Source organism: Mesoplodon densirostris, chromosome 9 (assembly GCF_025265405.1).
Source record: "Mesoplodon densirostris isolate mMesDen1 chromosome 9, mMesDen1 primary haplotype, whole genome shotgun sequence".
Classification (NCBI taxonomy): Eukaryota; Metazoa; Chordata; class Mammalia; order Artiodactyla; family Ziphiidae; genus Mesoplodon; species Mesoplodon densirostris.
In genome coordinates this window covers 47,832,142-47,850,133 of record NC_082669.1, presented here as the reverse complement: position 1 = coordinate 47,850,133, position 17,992 = coordinate 47,832,142, and the positions used below count along the sequence as shown (strand labels likewise).

Here is a 17,992-nt window from a genome sequence, read left to right as displayed (position 1 = left end):
AACAGTGAGAGGCCCGTGTACCGCAAAAAAAAAATTAATAAATAAAAAAATAAAAATAAGATTGGAATACTAAAATTCCTTTGAATGGAGTTGGAAAAGGTGTATATTTTCCCTTTCAACAGCCATCCATATATGTAAGAAATAATGTTTGCATCTGAAGTATATATTATACAATACCTTTATAATTGAAATGTCTGGCTAGTGTCATGATTATACTTAAATGTTATTTAGGTTCTTCTGGAAGCCTTAAATAAAACGTTCTAGCAGGTGGTAAAGCTATGTGACCTTTCTGGTTTTGTGTATATGATTTATGTTGTCATCCCTTTCTAAATCTCAAAGCATTTTGATCCTCAAAATTCTAACTTGTAATATATAATTAGTTAAATTCTTTAACTCTAGAAGGAATGCTTGGTAATATTGGAGCAGTAATTTCATTATTTATGAAATTGTTAGATTTACAAAACAATCTAATAGATGTCAGAATATTTCATTTTTGCCCAACTGTCCCAAACACCCACCCTAGTCCAATTTGAAATAAGCCAGATTTTTACAAGATGTAAAGTCATTTTAAAAAATAGCTTTATTTAGATATAATTTACATAACAAAGAACTGACCTGTTTTTAGTGTATAATTCAGTGAATACTAGCATAGTTACAGGGCTGTACAAACATTACAACAATCTAATTTTAGAACATTTCTATCACTCTAAAGATAAACCTCATGCCAACTTATAGTCTTTCTCCATCTCCAATCTCAAGCAACAACTAATCTCCTTTCTGTCTCTATATATTTGTCTTTTTTGGATATTCCACATAAATTGATCATATATGTTCTTTTGTGACTGGTTTCTTTCACTTTTTGAGATTATCTGTATTGTAGCTTTATCAGTACCTTATTCCTTTTTTTTTTTTTTTTGCTTTTCACCCTTATTTATTTTTTAAAGTATTGTAAAATGTATTTATTATTTAAATCACATGTAATTATAATGAAGAGTATTTTAAAAGATTTATAAAAGCACTCACAATCTTACCAACTGGACACAATGGTGTTCGTTTTTCTTTCCAATCTTAATTCCTCCTTATGTATATTTTACTTTGCTGTTAGGTTCTATACTTTTCATCCAAACTCATTGGATAAATGCTTCTCCATATTAGCTGCTGTCTTTGCCTGCATTGTTGTTGTTGTTTTTTAACTTTTATTGGAGTATAGTTAATTTACAATGTTGTGTTAGTTTCATGTGTACAGCAAAGTGAATCAGTTATACATATACATATATCCAATCTTTTTTAGGTTCTTTTCCCATACAGGCCATTACAGAGTACTGAGTGGAGTTCCTTTAGAGGCTGCATCCCATTCCCGCTGAGGGAGATTTGTTATGGGCCAATGAACTGAACATGATTAGCAAGGGTGACTCAGGTCTGTTGTGGTCCTGTCACCCATTGGTGAATAGGTAAGGCTCTGGGGGAAGCTGAACCTGACCCCTCCCGGCTCTGGGGAACTGTATCTGCCCTTGCTGCCCTACTGGGGATGAAGCCCTCAGGGTGCTTCATAAATGTTTGTAGCTGCCAGCAGGAAATACTCTTTCTTTAAGCGGGGAGGCAAGCCAAGTATTTTCCTCTTCTCTTCAACCTTGCAAGGAGCTGTTGGTTTCTTAAATCAGTTAAGCTAGGGCACAAAGGTTTAGATTTCTCATCTCTTACAAAGGTTTCCATTTCTTCCGGAAAGGGGATTTAATTTTACTGCTGTAGCAATTTTTCACCACAAGAATCTGCTTACTTCTTTTCCTGATACTGAAATGCCAGGTTTGGCACATTCTGGGCAGGTAGAGGGCACCCCCCTCGAACTACATTGCCCTCTGCTCTCCACCCATTTAAATCCCATTTCACATCATTCCATGCCCTCCTGGAAACTATCCTTGGCCTTTCACCTACACCCAGGTTTCTGACATCCTAAAACATTTACTACTTGCTTACAGTCACATTCTCCTAGAGGGCAGCATGATGTCATAAACAGACCCTTAACTGGAAAGCAGGATACTTCAAATCTTGTCCCATTGCTAACCCTCTGTGTGACCTCGGCTAGGTCTTTGCACCCCTTGGGCTTTATATGCTCCAATCCTTATTCCTTTTTATTGGCAATATTCGGTTGTATGGATATACTATATTTTGTTTGTACACTCTTCAGTTGATGGACATTTTGGGTTGTTTCCACTTTTTGGTCATTGTGAATAATGCTGCCATTAACATTTGAGTGTAAGTCTTTGGGTGTACACATATGCTCGTTATTTTGGATAGAGTTCTAGGAATGGAGTTGCTGGGTCATATTATAAGCCTGTGTTTCATTTTTAAAGAAATTTCCATATTGTTTTCTAAACAAACTTGCTGTCGGAGGGAAAGTAAATTTGTATATCATATGTGTGTTCTTGGCTTGTGTTTATTTTTCTCTGAAATAAAAATCTCTCAGAAATATTTTGATCAAAAATTAGGTCTCATTTTTTCCATGACTCAATTTTGAAATTTTATTGGCAAAATTGTTGTAATACTTTAAGCCATGATTTTAAAAAAATGAATTGCCTCCAAAATGTCAATGCATTTCATTTGATATTAGGTGAAGTAAAGTAAAACCTCTTGAAGATTTGTTTGTATAAAATTGGGATGACAAATTTTGATGTCAATCTGTAGAAGATTCTCAAACTTTTATGAATACTGCACATGAAAATTACTGTCAACATTTTTGAAATTTTCAGCAGCTTTTCTTCATGAATGATTCATCTATTAGCAACCCTTTCAGACCTCAAATAATGCTTAGAACATTAAAAGAAAAACCAAAGGCTTTAGCGTACTTAATTAAACTCCTGGATTTCCTGATACTTTAGGAATCAGGAAATTAAATTTTGTGCACACATGTGAATTTCGTGATATAAAAAAAAGAATAAACATTACTGGATGAGACCAACTTTGATTCAAAATTGGAATCTGATTTTAAAAGCTGTATGTCTTTGGGCAAGTTATTTAATAGTTCAGATAATTAATTTCTTGATTTGTAAAGTGAGGCTCAATAACTCAATGACTGTCTAAATAGAGAGGGGTCCAAGAATCTCTAACTGATGGCCACATTCATCCCTGTGACTTCCTAATGTTTTGAATCTGTCGACTCTTTTACTTTGATATTCCCGTCTATACGAATAATGAGCAATAACTAGGAACGACTAATGAACACTGTCCTTGTTTTAATTGTACTGTGTATTAGCTATGTTTTCTTTGCCTAGATTAAAGGAGTTGGGGGCGGGAGGGTCTTGCCTCAAAAGAGATCTAATTTACAGTAGCAAAAGGAATTGGAACAGAATAAGTGTCTGATTATCCTTTTTTTGCTAATTAGAATTTCCTTGCCCCTAGAATGCCTGGCAGGCTCTAGAAGTTACATACAGATTAGTGAGGGAATTTTAAGGAGCAGGACATCAGCAGCAAAAATACAAGACCTCCCTCTCCTCGGGGAGAAGACAACTGCCAGTACGCAAAGGAAAACTAAAACCACTGGAAGAAAAGTGACCACTGCAAAGGCCGGAGCGAGGAAGGGTGGCCGTCGGTCAGGGTCAGTCAAAAGCTCCAGCTGTACATTAAGATGCTCAGCTACACTGCGCTTACCTTCTGACAGATAGAGCCTCCCACCTCCGCACCCAGCGGCATCCCCCTACCTCTCCAACCTTCCTCGTGGCGACCCCGATCCGCGGGTCCGAAAGCTGCGCCGTCGCGCCCGCTCCCTCTCGCGGCGTTTCCAGTTCCCGCATCCCGCCGTCCGCGCGCACCTAGCGCCAGCGCTCACCGGAAGTAGCGTGGCTCCGCGTCCCTCTCTAAGTGCAGTTGTTTTGGGGGAAGACTTGGTAGTTTTAGAAACTTCAAAGATGGACTTTCAGTAGAGGAAGCCAGGTATGGTTCATTTGGAAGGAGCACCGTCCCTGATTATCCCTGCACACAGATTCTTCAGCCTCTATTGGTTCCTGTTGGATTGTCCACGAACAGCGTGCTTCTCAGAAGATGCTCTTGCGGCCTTACGTCTCAGTGAGGAAAGGTAGGAGGAGGGAGTAGACGGTTAATGTAGCAGCAACAGTCCTCTTTCCCTGCAGCTTTCACAACGTTTCGGAAATGAAAAGAGCAACCTGAGCCACTTTTCAAACACGTGGCACCAGTAACCACTGTATGATGACGTTTCCAGAGTTCCCTCAGCAGAATCTCTCTCCTGACTCCATGCCCGTAAAACCAAATGCCGATTGAATAGCTAGCCCGTGGTCTCCACATCCCAACTCTGCGTATCTGCACCATCCACACCCTTACTTTTCAAAATTCTTCTCCATGATTTTCTGTCTCAGGAATAATTCCCTCATTTCCTCTCAGCTGAAAGTCTGCAGGTCATCCTCACTTCCCTCCGCTGTACCTCCCACAGCTAGGCAGTCCCCCAGACCTGTCTGCTCCTTTAACATCCCTCAATTCCATTCATTTTCTTCCTTCCCTCCTGACGCCACATGGGCATATAGCCATCACTTCTCACCTAGTTTATGGACAATAACTTCTTTTCTTTGTTTTCATTTTTGCCTACATGTCTATTTAAATCCATCAATTCATCCCCATCATCCTTTGCATGAGTCCCCATGTTCAAAAGATAAGCTACAAGAGTCTTCAGAGTGGCCCCCCTCCATCCTCACTTATCCTCTTCTTCCACAAAAATGCACGCCTCCACTCACACAACAGCTCACAATTCTCTGATGTGACCAGGCTCTTATTCATTTCTTTCATGTGATAGATCCCTGGCCTGAAGGCTTTCTGTTCCTTATCTTTTACCTGACTATCACCTACTCAGGCTTGGCTTTCAGCTGAGACATCACTTTTTCCAGTGTTTTCTTGACAAACCGAGGATTCCCATAGCTCCATGTACTTAACATTCTCACAGCTCTTTTTTTTTTTTTTTGTAACCATTTTTTAAAATTGGTGTATAGTTAATTTATAATGTGTTAGTTTCAGGTGTACAGCAAAGTGATTCATATATATATATGTATATATATATATATATATATATATATATATATATATATATATATATACACACATATATATGTATGTATTCTTTTTCAGATTCTTTTACATTCTAGGTTATTAGAAGATATTGAATATAGTTCCCTGTGCTATACAGTAGGTCCTTTATCTACTTTACATGTAGTAGTGTGTGCATGTTAATCCCAAACACCTAATTTATCTCCCCACTGCCCGCTATCCCCTTTGGTAACCGTAAGTTTGTTTTCTATATTTGTGAGTCTATTTCTGTTTTGTAAATAGGTTCATTTGTATCACTTTTTTAGATTCCACATATAAGTGATATCATATGGTATTAGTCTTTCTCTGTCTGACTTAATATGATAATCTCTAGGTCCATCCATGTTGCTGCAAATGACATTATTTCATTCTTTTTTATGTCTGAGTAATATTCCATTGTGTATATATACACACCACATCTTCTTTATCCTTTCAACTGTTGATGGACATTTACCCATCATATGGAAGTTCCGCACTTCCCTAACTGCCTACCTCACCAAACTGTGAGGTCCTTGAAGGTAAAGATTGTCTGGATCAACATGTTCGCAGAAGATGGCTCAGTAACAGACAGTGATGACACTCAAAAGGTACTTGCTTGATTAAATTGAATCCAGTAAAAGTATGAATTATGCTGATGAGGAAAGGTAGGTCAAGGGTCTGAATGGATATAGTTATTCACTAGGTTCATGAGGGAGTTAGGCTCATTATAGGTCTCAGAAGACAGAGTAGCTTCTGCATCCCCAGCTGACCGACCTGGCTTTGATACATGAAGGTGCCAAAATAACCTACTTTCAAAAACTGCTTTGTCCTTTCATTTTTCCCCTCAAATATTTAAAAAACAAAAGATACAACCTAAGTTGATATACAGTTTTAGCCATTTGGCTCTAATTGTCTATCTGGTCAGTGAAATGCTCACTAATTAATCATATTCTCAAAAATTTGTCTAGCATTTTTTTTTGAAGACACAGTATAATCTATTCCAGTTACACTTGCTTAGCATGACATAACTCAGTGTTATTATATCTAGACTGCAGAATATCAGATGATAGGGGGGTCTTGTATTTGAATTAGGAAATTGAGATTGATGCACATCCTTTTCTGTAATTACACTGTATTGCACTGTGACATCAAAATGTACCACATGGCCATACCCTTGTTCTCACTGTTTCTTTTGCCTAAACTGTCTTTCCCCTTATTTCTTACTGCAAAGAGCATCTTCATGATTCAGCTGAAATATATCCAGTGATACAGAAGTTATAAATTCCATGCCAAGAAAAGTAAGTCATCTCCAGGGTGTCACATGCATCGCTCTCTATGCTCCCTCATTGTTGCAACCATTAATCTTCATTTATACTCACATAGTGATTGTCAAGCTGTATTTTAATAAACTTATATGTCTCTTCCCAACATTAAAAATGATTTATTTCTTGTAAGTAAGCAGCAATGGCAGGCTGTGTTTGGAAAAAAAATGTTGCTGAACAGGCAGCACTAGAGCTGTAAAGCAAATATGGCATTTTTCTAAGGATTAGTCTCAGTTGCATTATAATACATGAAAGTAGACAGACTTAAATGACTACATACTCTTTGATTCCATTTATATGAATTATTGCAAGGCAATACTATCTGCTCAGAGAACAAATAAGTAGCTTCCAGGCGTTGGCAGTGTTATATTTGTTGATTTCAAATGGATAAATAAGTACATTTTGGGGTGAGACATCTGGTCTATATTTTCCTTGTAGAGGTAGGTGCACAGTGATTATGTTTATGAAAACTCTCAGAACTGTGCACAAAGAGGGTATGTTTAGTGTGTGGAAATAATGTTATTTTGAAAGGAGCAAGAAAAAAGAATTGGAAACAGCCATATTGTTGTTTTTATACCCATAAACCCAGACCTTATTTGTGGTTAAGCTTTCCAGCTGTTCGAGGAGTGAGGAGGTTGAGGAGAACTTGCTGTTAATACTCCTTCTCTTGACTAAGGCGCTGTAACAGGAAGATCACTTTGTACTCATATCACAGATCACTGTGTAACTCTGGTTTATTCATGTTTATGTATGTGTGTTATATGTGACATTAAAAAGTTGACAAAAATTTTAAAAATCTAAGCCACAAATAACTTTGTTCCTAAATATCAACCTTTGAAAAATACATGCCAAATTTAGTAAAATATGGAACAAATAAATGGCAAATTCTGAGATAATATGCATAGCTCTATACATTTTGAGTAGCTCACAGAATTCAGTAGAAATAAAGAGCAGCAACTGAAGTGTCAGTGTATTATTTCTCACCTGAAATGACAAAGTGAGGGATGTGGTATGCGCTAATTTTTACTAAGTCCACAAAATGATGTGGGGCATATTTGGGCTAAATGAGGAAACGTACCATCAATATAACAAAATGGTTATTAATGTGTATGTGTGTGTGTGTGTGTGTGTGTGTGTGTATTTGACACAAGGGTTTTTTGGAAGACATGAGAGTACTTGCTTCTTGTGTTATAACCCTGGTACTGTCAAGGTACTGGGGGCCCTGCAGAGTGGCAAGGCTTTGTCAGGATGGGGACCCTGCCCTTCTGCTTATCCTCTGCAACAGACATTGCCTTGCTTGTCATGCATCCTCAAGTCCTCTCAGCTTGCTGCTGCTTCACAGCCATATTTGGAGCACTGAAAACTTTCTTCAAGGCTGATCCTGGTCTTTCTGCCTAGATCTGCCCTATAGCCACTCCTTTAAAGACTCTGTTCCTACCTCTCTCTTCTCCCTTTTCCAAATCTAGAGTAGTCTGGTTGGGGCGTGGCCATGTATCTTTGTGTTTGATGTGGCGACAGGGGAAGGGGAACATACTGTTCTTGTCATCTTTCTCCCAAAGATATTTCATTCAGTCTGCAAAGTCTCTCTCCTCCAAGGTTTAAGCTTTTCAAAATAAAAAGCTAGAACATATGGAACAAATTTCTGTTATCTTCCTGTTTTATCCATTCTCTCAGAGGTTATACAAAGAGGCTAACTGAAGGAAAGAAAGGAGGGAAAAAATGAAGGAAACAAAGATTAACACCTTAATATATTATATTTGCATAATTATTGGCAGGTTAAATTGCCTAAAAACCAAATAAATGTGCAGCATGTGAAAGAAGAAAACTCTACTGAATATATAAAAGAGAGTTTAATTAAATATTCATGTATGTTTTTCTGTGGATATGAGGCATCATTTAAAAAAGTCAACTTTCCCTATGATAATCTATAAAATTATTATTAAACCAATAAAAATCTTAATAGTAGGTTTAACTGGGGCTATGGAAGAAACTCAACTAAATTATATTGGACTCATCTACAAAAGATTAAGTATATCCAAAAATGAGAAAAATTTCTAAAGAGAATGAAGAATAAAAACACTAATAAGTTTTGCCAGGGGTTTGTTGTTGTTTTGGTATTTTCATGTATGTTTTCTGTTATTTTCAAAACCAATCATCAATTATTAAAGTAAATATTAGGTTATTTGTACAGATTTCTTAGTATACTTGATAGTATATAGAAATAGACTTTAATGTTTCACATATCTCCAACTGGTCATGTCAAGCTTCAATTATGGCTGAAGTAGTCATGGACTAATTTATTCATTTAAAATACAGTACTTACACAATTGAATTCTGGGAGGTCCAATGAAATGAAAATAATGTATTAGTAAGACTTATATTTCAGCCATCTGTATTCTGGTACTACTCTCTTAGGAGTTATAAAACTTTTTTTTTTTTTTTTTTTTTGCGGTATGCGGGCCTCTCACTGTTGTGGCCTCCCCCGTTGCGGAGCACAGGCTCAGGACGCGCAGGCTCCGGACGCGCAGGCTCAGCGGCCATGGCTCACGGGCCCAGCCGCTCCGCGGCATATGGGATCCTCCCAGACCGGGGCACGAACCCGTATCCCCTGCATCGGCAGGCGGACTCTCAACCACTTGCGCCACCAGGGAGGCCCGGGAGTTATAAAACTTTAATAAGAGAAAATGCATCATCAGTTAAAGGGCAGCAGTTACACTAGAAAAATATCAATCAAAATTTCTTTAAAGAGAGGAAAACACATCACATCTTCTGCTGTGCGTATGGACATGCGGGAGTTGGCTGCTCTACAACTGAATCAAACCTGCACATCACCCTGGATCCCTGTGCTCTCACATCCCCCTCCTCCCCTGGGGACCTGAGGATGCAGGGAATGCCCTGACCCTCTCTGGCAGCTGCCCTGAGCTGCAAGTGGAATAGCAGGTGCAAAAGGGTCTTTTGCAAAGGCTGGATTCTAAACTCTGATTCTGCCCACTTTTCCCTGTTTTCATCATTTTCTTTTCTTAGCTCATTGAGCTTTCAGTCAACAGAGCTGCCAAGCAACTGCAGGTTTTTTGTCATAGGAGAAAATCCTATGTGATAGATAGTGCTTTCCAATTCTTTTTCCACATCTTGGCTATCTTACTGTAAGTGTCAATGTGTAATGTTGATGTTTTCATAAACTTTGGGAAGTTTGTACTCTCTCCTTTTTTTTTAACCAACGAATTTATTCCATCACAGTTCTGGAAGTCAGAAGTCAGAAATCAGTTCTCTGGGCTAAAATCAAAGAGTTGGCAGGGACTCACACCCTCTGGAGGCTCCAGGGGAGGATTCCTTCCTTGTATCTTCCAGCTTCTGAAGGCTGCCAGCATTCCTTGGCTTGTGGCCACATCATTCCTATCTCTGCCTTCCTCTTCACATTGCCTTCCCCTCTGTGTACTCTATTCCATTTTAAGTTATAAATTACCTCATCAATTGATACTGTGTTTCATATTCATGATGTAGTTTAGACAGTTTTTGAAGTCTCAGCTGAGGCTTTTGAATCTCATGTTCAAAATATGCATTTTCACACTGTAAAGATGCTCTCTCAGTTTGAGACTTTTAATTTGAATTGTTTCACTCATTTGCTTGGCTTCACATAACTTTTAAAATATCACTTTTTTTCTCTTTTAAGTCTGTTTAAAGAAGTATTTAAGTTTCTTCAAATCCATTTCTGACTGATTATCTTGGTCTCATTCTTCTGAATCACTTTTTTCCCTCTGATTCCAAATTGCCATCATCATTGTAATCTTCTCTAATGAGATGCGGAACACTTATATTCAGGAAAGTTTCAGTGAGAGATTTTAACTGTCTCTCTTTATCATTTACAATGAGTTCCCATTGTGTGTCGAAGTTGTCAAGCATTTTGTTGTTCCTTTAGTTTCCACATTCCACAGCATCTTCTTTAAGCTTTCTGACGTTGATCATTTGCATCAAAACCATTATTCCCCTGTGACATAGTTCTGTATGCTTCTGAGATGAATTTAAGTTATTTTTGGACTCAGTCACTTTAAATTGTAGGGATTTTGATGCCTCTTTAAGTGATTGTGACTGCCTTTAGAGATAGACGATCCTCATGCCATTAAATGAAATTTTTTGTAACTCTCTTTTCTGTTCTCTGCCAAGACTTATTGTGTCCCTCAGGGACCTGTTCACATCTCTACTAAGTGCTGCCAAACAGAGAGTTTGTAACTTCAGAGGGCCAGCCTCCACTGCAGGTGATTCGAGGACTTTAGAGTCTTTTGCAATCAGTCTAATCTTCTCACTGATGCCCTGATATTCTTCAACTCAAACAGAAAATCTTTTCCTAGCCTTTTCCCTCCTTAAAGTAAATTGGCTTTTTATGTTAAACACAATCAAAGCAGTTCATACTAGAATTTCATAGGGAAATCCAAACAGACTTGAGCCTTGTGCCCATAATTCAGACAACACCATCAGAGCACTGCACAGCTGCTACGGGACTGGCTGGAAGTTCATTTATTTGGCCTCCAGGAGGCCCTCTCTTATTCCAAAGGGCATTACAGCTCTACTGTGGAAGTTAGCTTGCCGGTTACAAGTGCTTGCCTGGAACCCTGCAGATGTTTTACTTCAAACAAGTGTCTGGCAACCAGAACAGACCATGAATGGGGCTGGTGCAGGGATGGGGGACAGATTTTACAAATTAGTGTTCTCTAACTGTGTCCTGGTACTGCAACTATCTTGCAGGTCATAAGGGTGGGGCCCTAATCTGATTGGACTGTGGCCTTCTAACAAGAGGAGGAGAGATCTCTCTCATTCCACCATGTGAGGACAGTGGTCATCTGCAGGTCTCCTTCTGACCTCTTTTAACCTTAATTACTTCCTAAAGACCCTGTCTCCAGAGATAGTCACAATGGGGCTTAGGACTTCAGCATATGAATTGGGGGCAGGGGCCCTGAGGGTGGGTGGGGGGGCAGTCAAATCATTCCATATCAGGAGGCTCCAAGATAGAGCTCATTCTCTAAACCCATCATGTCCTTACCTTTGGAGAGTTTGAATTCAAGACATGGAAAGTCAGCTGGGTAGGGGGTGAGTTGCTGCCAGGTTGCCATTGCTTTGAGAGCTACTGCATTATACTAAAGGAGGAACAATGTAAGGCAGTTCAGCTCAGTGGTTAAGAGACCTGGAATCAGAATGATTTGTTTTGCAAACTAGTCCTGTCACTAACCAGCTAGGTAACTCTGGGCAATTTATTTAACTTGTCTTACCTGTTTTGACATCTGTAAAATGGGGATAATAATATTTGCCTCATGAAGTTTTTATGTGGATGAAACAATGCATGTGAAGCTTTAGCATAACTGGTATGTAGAATGTGCTCAACAAGTGGGGAAGCTTTTGTTATTTTTAGTATTATTATTTCTCATACGGCCTATCGATGAAATCTCACTAACTGAGCAAATCTACCCAGTGCAGCCAGAAAAAGACTAAATTACACATTACCTGCAGAATTGTCAGGGAGTTTAGAGATTACCTATGGCCTTCATATACCCATCCTCTCTTCTGTTTTTCTGGTTAACTCTTCCTCTTCCCTATGAGTTAGCTAATACATCACCTCTAGCAAACTTACCTCAGCCTCCACTCTCACACTTCCTGCTTCGCATTTATACATTATTAAAGCTGAACTCTGCTCTTGCCCTGCAGCACATTTTCTTTTACCTCATAGTCTTGAAATTAATGTTTCTAGGTTTACCTCACCTACTAGACTATAAGCTCCTTGAGGATCAAAGCCTTGTTTATATATCTCTGAATGTCCAGTGCCTAATTAAGTGTTTAATATTGATGATAAATATTGCTTGAACTGAATTAAACTGAATTAAAATGTATGAAACTCAAGCTACATCTGACATTCACTACTGTGTTACTACTGGTGGATATTGGGCTCTTGATGCAAACTGTAATACTCTATTCTTATCCATAGGTGGCAGCAAGCCCCTAAAATAAGGAGGAAAATGGGCTGTGCACAGATAGAATTGATCAGAGAAGTTAAAACGACTTATTCTAATGTGTATTTTAGCCTTTACATGAATAACAACTGTGTAAGTCCTCATTTTACAGAAATACTAAGGTGAATAGAATACAATCTATTAAACTAGGGGCTCCTTGAAGTGAGTATTTTTTCTGTCCTAATTACTCAATATCTCCAGAGTCACCTACAAAGCCTTGTCTAACTCTTTCCAGCTTTTTCTTTGTAGAGGCTGTCGTGCATTTTGGTGGTCGCTGAGCAAAACTGTGAAGTTGTTTCCATTTGGTTTTGGCAACATCTTTTTTCCTTGACACAAGTTTTTATCACTTATTCCATATCAGTCTTCCTGAAATACTCACTAATTAATTTCTAATAAAATATTAGTTACATCTTCTGTCTATATGGCCATGGACAGAAGTTAGGAGTATTCTTTTTTTTAAAAAAAAAAATTATTTGATTTATTTTTGGCTGTGTTGGGTCTTCGTTGCTGTGCACGGGCTTTCCCTAGTTGTGGCAAGCGGGGACTACTCTTCGTTGCAGTACGCAGGCTTCTCATTGCAGTGGCCTCTCTTGTTGTGGAGCACAGGCTCTAGGCGCGCGGGCTCTGTAGTTGTTGTGCATAGGTTCTAGATCGCAGGCTCAGTAGTTGTGGCCCACGGGCTTTGTACTCCGCCGCGTGTGGGATCTTCCTGGGCCAGGAGTTGAACCCATGTTCCCTGCATTGGCAGACGGATTCTTAACTACTGTGCCACGAGGGAAGTCCCAAGGAGTATTCTTAATATTAGGCTCACAAAAAGAAAAAAAAAAGATAGGTAGACAGATGATAGACAGATAATTGATATAGATATAGCTGTTATGTATATGGGTATAGATACAGGTATAGGTACAGGTGTAGGTATATTTTGGGTGCAGTTAAGAAAGAAGGAGCTTGTGGTATCAGCAGCCCATTTTCCTAATTTTACACTTCTTTCACTGAAGTCAATGCACTTGTGTTGTCCAGGCTTTCTTTTTGAACTTGACTGGTGAAAAAACAGTTATTGATCCCTCCTTGACCATTTTTATAACTACTTCAGTGCAACCTGCTTTAGTATATAGTTCAAGTGGAAGGTCCAAATTTTCAGTTGGATCTTTATGCGTAATCCAAATAAATGTCATGTTCAGTGCAACTGTGCCATTCAGTCCCTGAGGACAGTTTTCATGCTCCCAAGGTCTGTTCCACCATAAAAGCAGGAAGCTACTCTTCATCAAGGCATACTCCACAGAATTGTTACACCGAAAGTCAGGAGCTGTTTCTGTTTAATTCAGTAACAATATTACTGGCGGGCTTCCCTGGTGGTGCAGTGATTAAGAACCCGCCTGCCAATGCAGGGGACACGGGTTTGAGCCCTGGTCTGGGAAGATCCCACGTGCTGCGGAGCAACTAAGCCCGTGAGCCACAACTACTGAGCCTGCACTCCAGAGCCCGCGAGCGACAACTACTGAAGCCTGTGCGCCTAGAGCCCATGCTCTGCAACAAGAGAAGCCACCGCAATGAGAAGCCCGCGCACCGCAACGAAGAGTAGCCCCTGCTCACCGCAGCTAGAGAAAACCCGTGCGCAGCAACGAAGACCCAACACAGCCAAAAATAAATAAATAAAATAAATAAATTTTTAAAAAAACTTTTAAAAAGCAACATTATTGGCAAAACTGCTTGTTAGTAATTTATGGAATTAAATTTTTGTATATCTAGGTCTCAAGTGGCCCTATTGTTACTCCTGATTTATTTCCATTATAGATGCAGTCTATAATGAAACTTGATGCTTATCATTTTTTCCTAATCCCCCAAAGAAATTACAAACATAAAAATCTTCCCATAATAAATACTCCACACAAACTAGAGAGTGAAGCAGCCAGGTAGAAGAAAGAATAGTTTACTAAAGATGAAGATCAAGGATAATGACGACGTTTAAGGAAACCAGTAATACATGGTGATGAACATTGTTTTCTTCTAAAGGAAGAGAGAGGGACAAAGCATTTTATGCTATTAAAATTTCATATCTAGGCTTCCCTGGTGGCGCAGTGGTTGAGAGTCCGCCTGCCGATGCAGGGGACATGGGTTTGTGCCCCGGTCTGGGAAGATACCACATGCTGCGGAGCGGCTGGGCCCGTGAGCCATGGCTGCTGAGCCTGCATGTCCAGAGCCTGTGCTCCGCCATGGGAGAGGCCACAAGAGTGAGAGGCCCATGTACTGCAAAAAAAAAAAAAAAAATTCATATCTAGTATTTGATTCAAATAGAAACTGTTTATATCTGCTATAGTGTCTCTGCTAATAGTGGGCACATACTGGTTGTTTATATTGGTCAAATTATCCATTTTAATCATTTATTCAGTCAATATTCACTTACTGAGATTATGGGATCCTAGAGTTCCACTCCCCCTCCATCATCAGCATACTACAGGACTTTGGGAAATTTGATTATATATTAAAATCATTTCCTAAATTTCTTCCAATTCCTTTCACACTAGAAGTAGTAATGAGGCTCTGTAATAACAGAGTCCAACATTATAAGCAACAGCAGTAACAACAAAATAATTCCACCGAGGTCTTTCCCCTTTCTTAATACTGTTTGGAAGAACAAACTATTAACATTATTTTATTTGATTAAATCAACATTAGACTCTTGTTTCTGATACATGACTTGACACTGCCAATTATTTTACTAAGAAATACCTAATGCAATAATATCCTCTCTCACTGGTTTGCATATAAAATTTGAACAGCAGTAATTTAATTTTATCATTTAATGAAATTATGTATTAGTATTGCTTATATCATAAAATGAAAATGAATTATTGCTGAAGAAAAAGCATACAATGAAGTTTGAGAAAATTTCAATTAAGTGGAACAGAGTAAGAAGAAAATAGGTTTATGTTTGTGCATTTGTGTGTGTGCAGGTGTCAATTCATACCTGTAAATATATATTTTTTAAAAGATGGAACATGTTTACTTATAGACCTTGTATCTGCTCCTTATATAATCTACTATGACTTATTTTATGCCATATGGCTTATTTCATCATACTTCTAATTCTGACATGCTCTAAAACACCTTTGATTATTATATTACTTATATATCATCAATCCCTCATTCATTTAAAAATATTTCATTTAGCCAGTAGTCCCCATAGAGAGGCTAAGTTTTCAATAAATTATTTTAATTTCTGTCTATTCTTTAGATAGATATAATAAATGTAATTAGTTCATCTATCCCCAGTCTTTTAAATTTTGCTTTATTTTTAGTCAATATCTATTTATTTTGAGAACAATTAATGAAAGCATTTTTAAGTAACAAATGATATTAAGGTTTAAGTTTACCTAGAACAGTATGATTCATTTTCCCCTTCCTTTATTGGCTTATTTTGTTTTGATAATAATGGAAATACATACTTTTAATAAATATTTTGCGAAGTCCAATATAATATTAAAAGCTAGAAAATATGGCTTATAATCCCAACAGCCAGAGGCAACCACTATTAACATATTCTGGTTTTATTCACTTCCTTTTTCATATCCCCCTTTTTACATTATACTTGATCCCTCAGCATATAACGATTTCCTGTAATGTTCTTTTGTTTCAACATGGTAGAATAGAGTAGGCAACCTTCTTACATATTGGCTGGCTTTTCCCAGAGAAAGCATCCCAAGAGAACCAGGTAGAACTCGAATGGACTTTTCTGACCTAGTTCAGAAGTCACATAGCCTTACTTTTACTGTATTCTATTGGTGGAATCAACCAGAAACCTACCCAGATTCAAGAGAGGGGGCACTAACCCCCTGCACTGTCATGGGAAGAGAGTCGAAGAATTTTGGTTTATGTTTTAAAATCACCACAATGCAAAGACATAAATATAAATCAAAGTCATAATTGGCATTATTTCAATAAAAGAATCAAAATTTCTACAATGGACAAGTCCAAGTTGTTTCTCATCCCATTCCACTGAAAGAGCTCATATGTTCTTTCTCACATTTAGTATGTGAAGATCTTTATAAATTTCCCCAATAAAATTTATGGTCACAGTAGGAATGCTGAAAAGGAAGCAGATTTTAAAAACACCTTATGGTGAAAATTTGGAATATCTACATTAACAGGAATTTGGAAGAAGTTGATTCCAACCCTCATGGATGACTTTGAGGGGTTCAAGATTTCAATGGAGGAAGTGACTGCAAATGTGGTAGAAATAGCAATAGAGACTTAGAATTCCTATGTATCATGAATGCTCTTAATGGCATTTAGAATGGTGAATCCTTTCTGGAAGGTTTTCAACTTACTTTGCCCAGATCCATCAGAGGAATCACAATCTACAGCAGCTATAGCCTTACAAAATGTATTTCTTAAATAGTAGGACTTAAAAGTCCGAATGACTCCTTGATCCATGAACTGCAGAGATCCATGAACTGCACGTCTTAGCAGGCGTGAAAACAACATTCATCTCATTGTACATCTCCGTCAGAGCTCTTGGGTGATCGGGTGCATTGTCAATGAGCAGTAATATTTTGAAAGGAATCTTTTTTCTCCTGAGCAATAGTTCTGAACAGTAGGCTTAAAATATTTAGTAAGCCATGTTGTAATTAGATGTCCTGTCACCTGTTGTTGTTCCATTTAGAGAGCACAGACAGAGTATATTCAGCATAATTCTTAAGAGCCCAAGGATTTTCAGAATGGTAAATGAGCACTGGCTTCAACTCAAAGTCACCAGCTGTATTAGTCCCTAATAAGAGAGTTAGCCTGTACTTTGAAGCTTTGAAGCCATGCATTGACTTCTCCTCTCTGACTATGAAAGTCCTAGATGACATCTTCTTCCAACAGAAGGCTGTTTTGTCTACATTGAAAATCTGTTGATGAGTGTAGCCCCCTTCATTAATTATCTTAGCTAGATCTTCTGGATAACTTGCTTTAGAAATGGCTTCTTTTCTTAAACTTCATGAACCAACCTCTATGAGCTTCTAACTTTTCTTCTGTGGCTTCCTCACCCCTCTCAGTCTTCATAAAATTGGGGAGTTAGGGCCTTAGTCTGGATTAGGCTTTTGCTTAAGGGAATGTTGTGGCTGGTTTAATCTTCTATTCAGACCACTAAAACTTTCTCCATATCAGCAACAAGGCTATCTCACTTTCTTATTTGTGTGCTCACTGAAGTAGTACTTTTAGTTTCCTTTAAAAACTTTTCCCTGCACTCACAACTTGGCTAACTGTGGCACAAGAGGCCTCGCTTTTGGCTTTTGACATGCCTTCCTCACTAAGCTTAATCACTTCTAGCTTTTGACTTAAAGTGAGAGACATGTGACTATTCCTTTCACTTGAACACTTAGAGGCCACTGTTGGGTTAATAATTGGCCTAATTTCAATATTGTTGTGTCTCTGGGAATAGGGAGGCCAGAAGAGAGGGAGAGAGATGGTGGAACAGCTGATCAGTGAGCCATCAGAACATATACAGCATTTATCTATGAAGTTTGCCACCTTATATAGGTACTGTTCATGGGGCCCTAAAACAATTACAATAATAACATCAAAGATCACTGATCACAGGGACTTCCCTGGTGGCGCAGTGGTTAA

The 17,992-nt window shown here is 38.4% G+C and overlaps 2 protein-coding genes across 2 annotated transcripts in view; one reads left to right on the top strand and one right to left on the bottom strand.

The window, feature by feature from the left end:
* The window catches only part of VWDE (von Willebrand factor D and EGF domains), a 50,249-nt gene extending 46,461 nt beyond the window's left edge, over positions 1-3,788 (bottom strand). Inside the window, 1 exon segment of the mRNA XM_060107707.1 lies at positions 3,696-3,788. Within this exon segment, the coding sequence (XP_059963690.1) occupies positions 3,696-3,788 (93 nt within the window).
* A 141-nt stretch (positions 3,789-3,929) lies between these two features.
* LOC132495766 (uncharacterized) overlaps positions 3,930-17,992 on the top strand; it is a 45,862-nt gene continuing 31,799 nt past the window's right edge. The window contains 2 exon segments of the mRNA XM_060107706.1: positions 3,930-4,069; positions 12,358-12,475. Of these exon segments, the coding sequence (XP_059963689.1) occupies positions 3,930-4,069; positions 12,358-12,475 (258 nt within the window).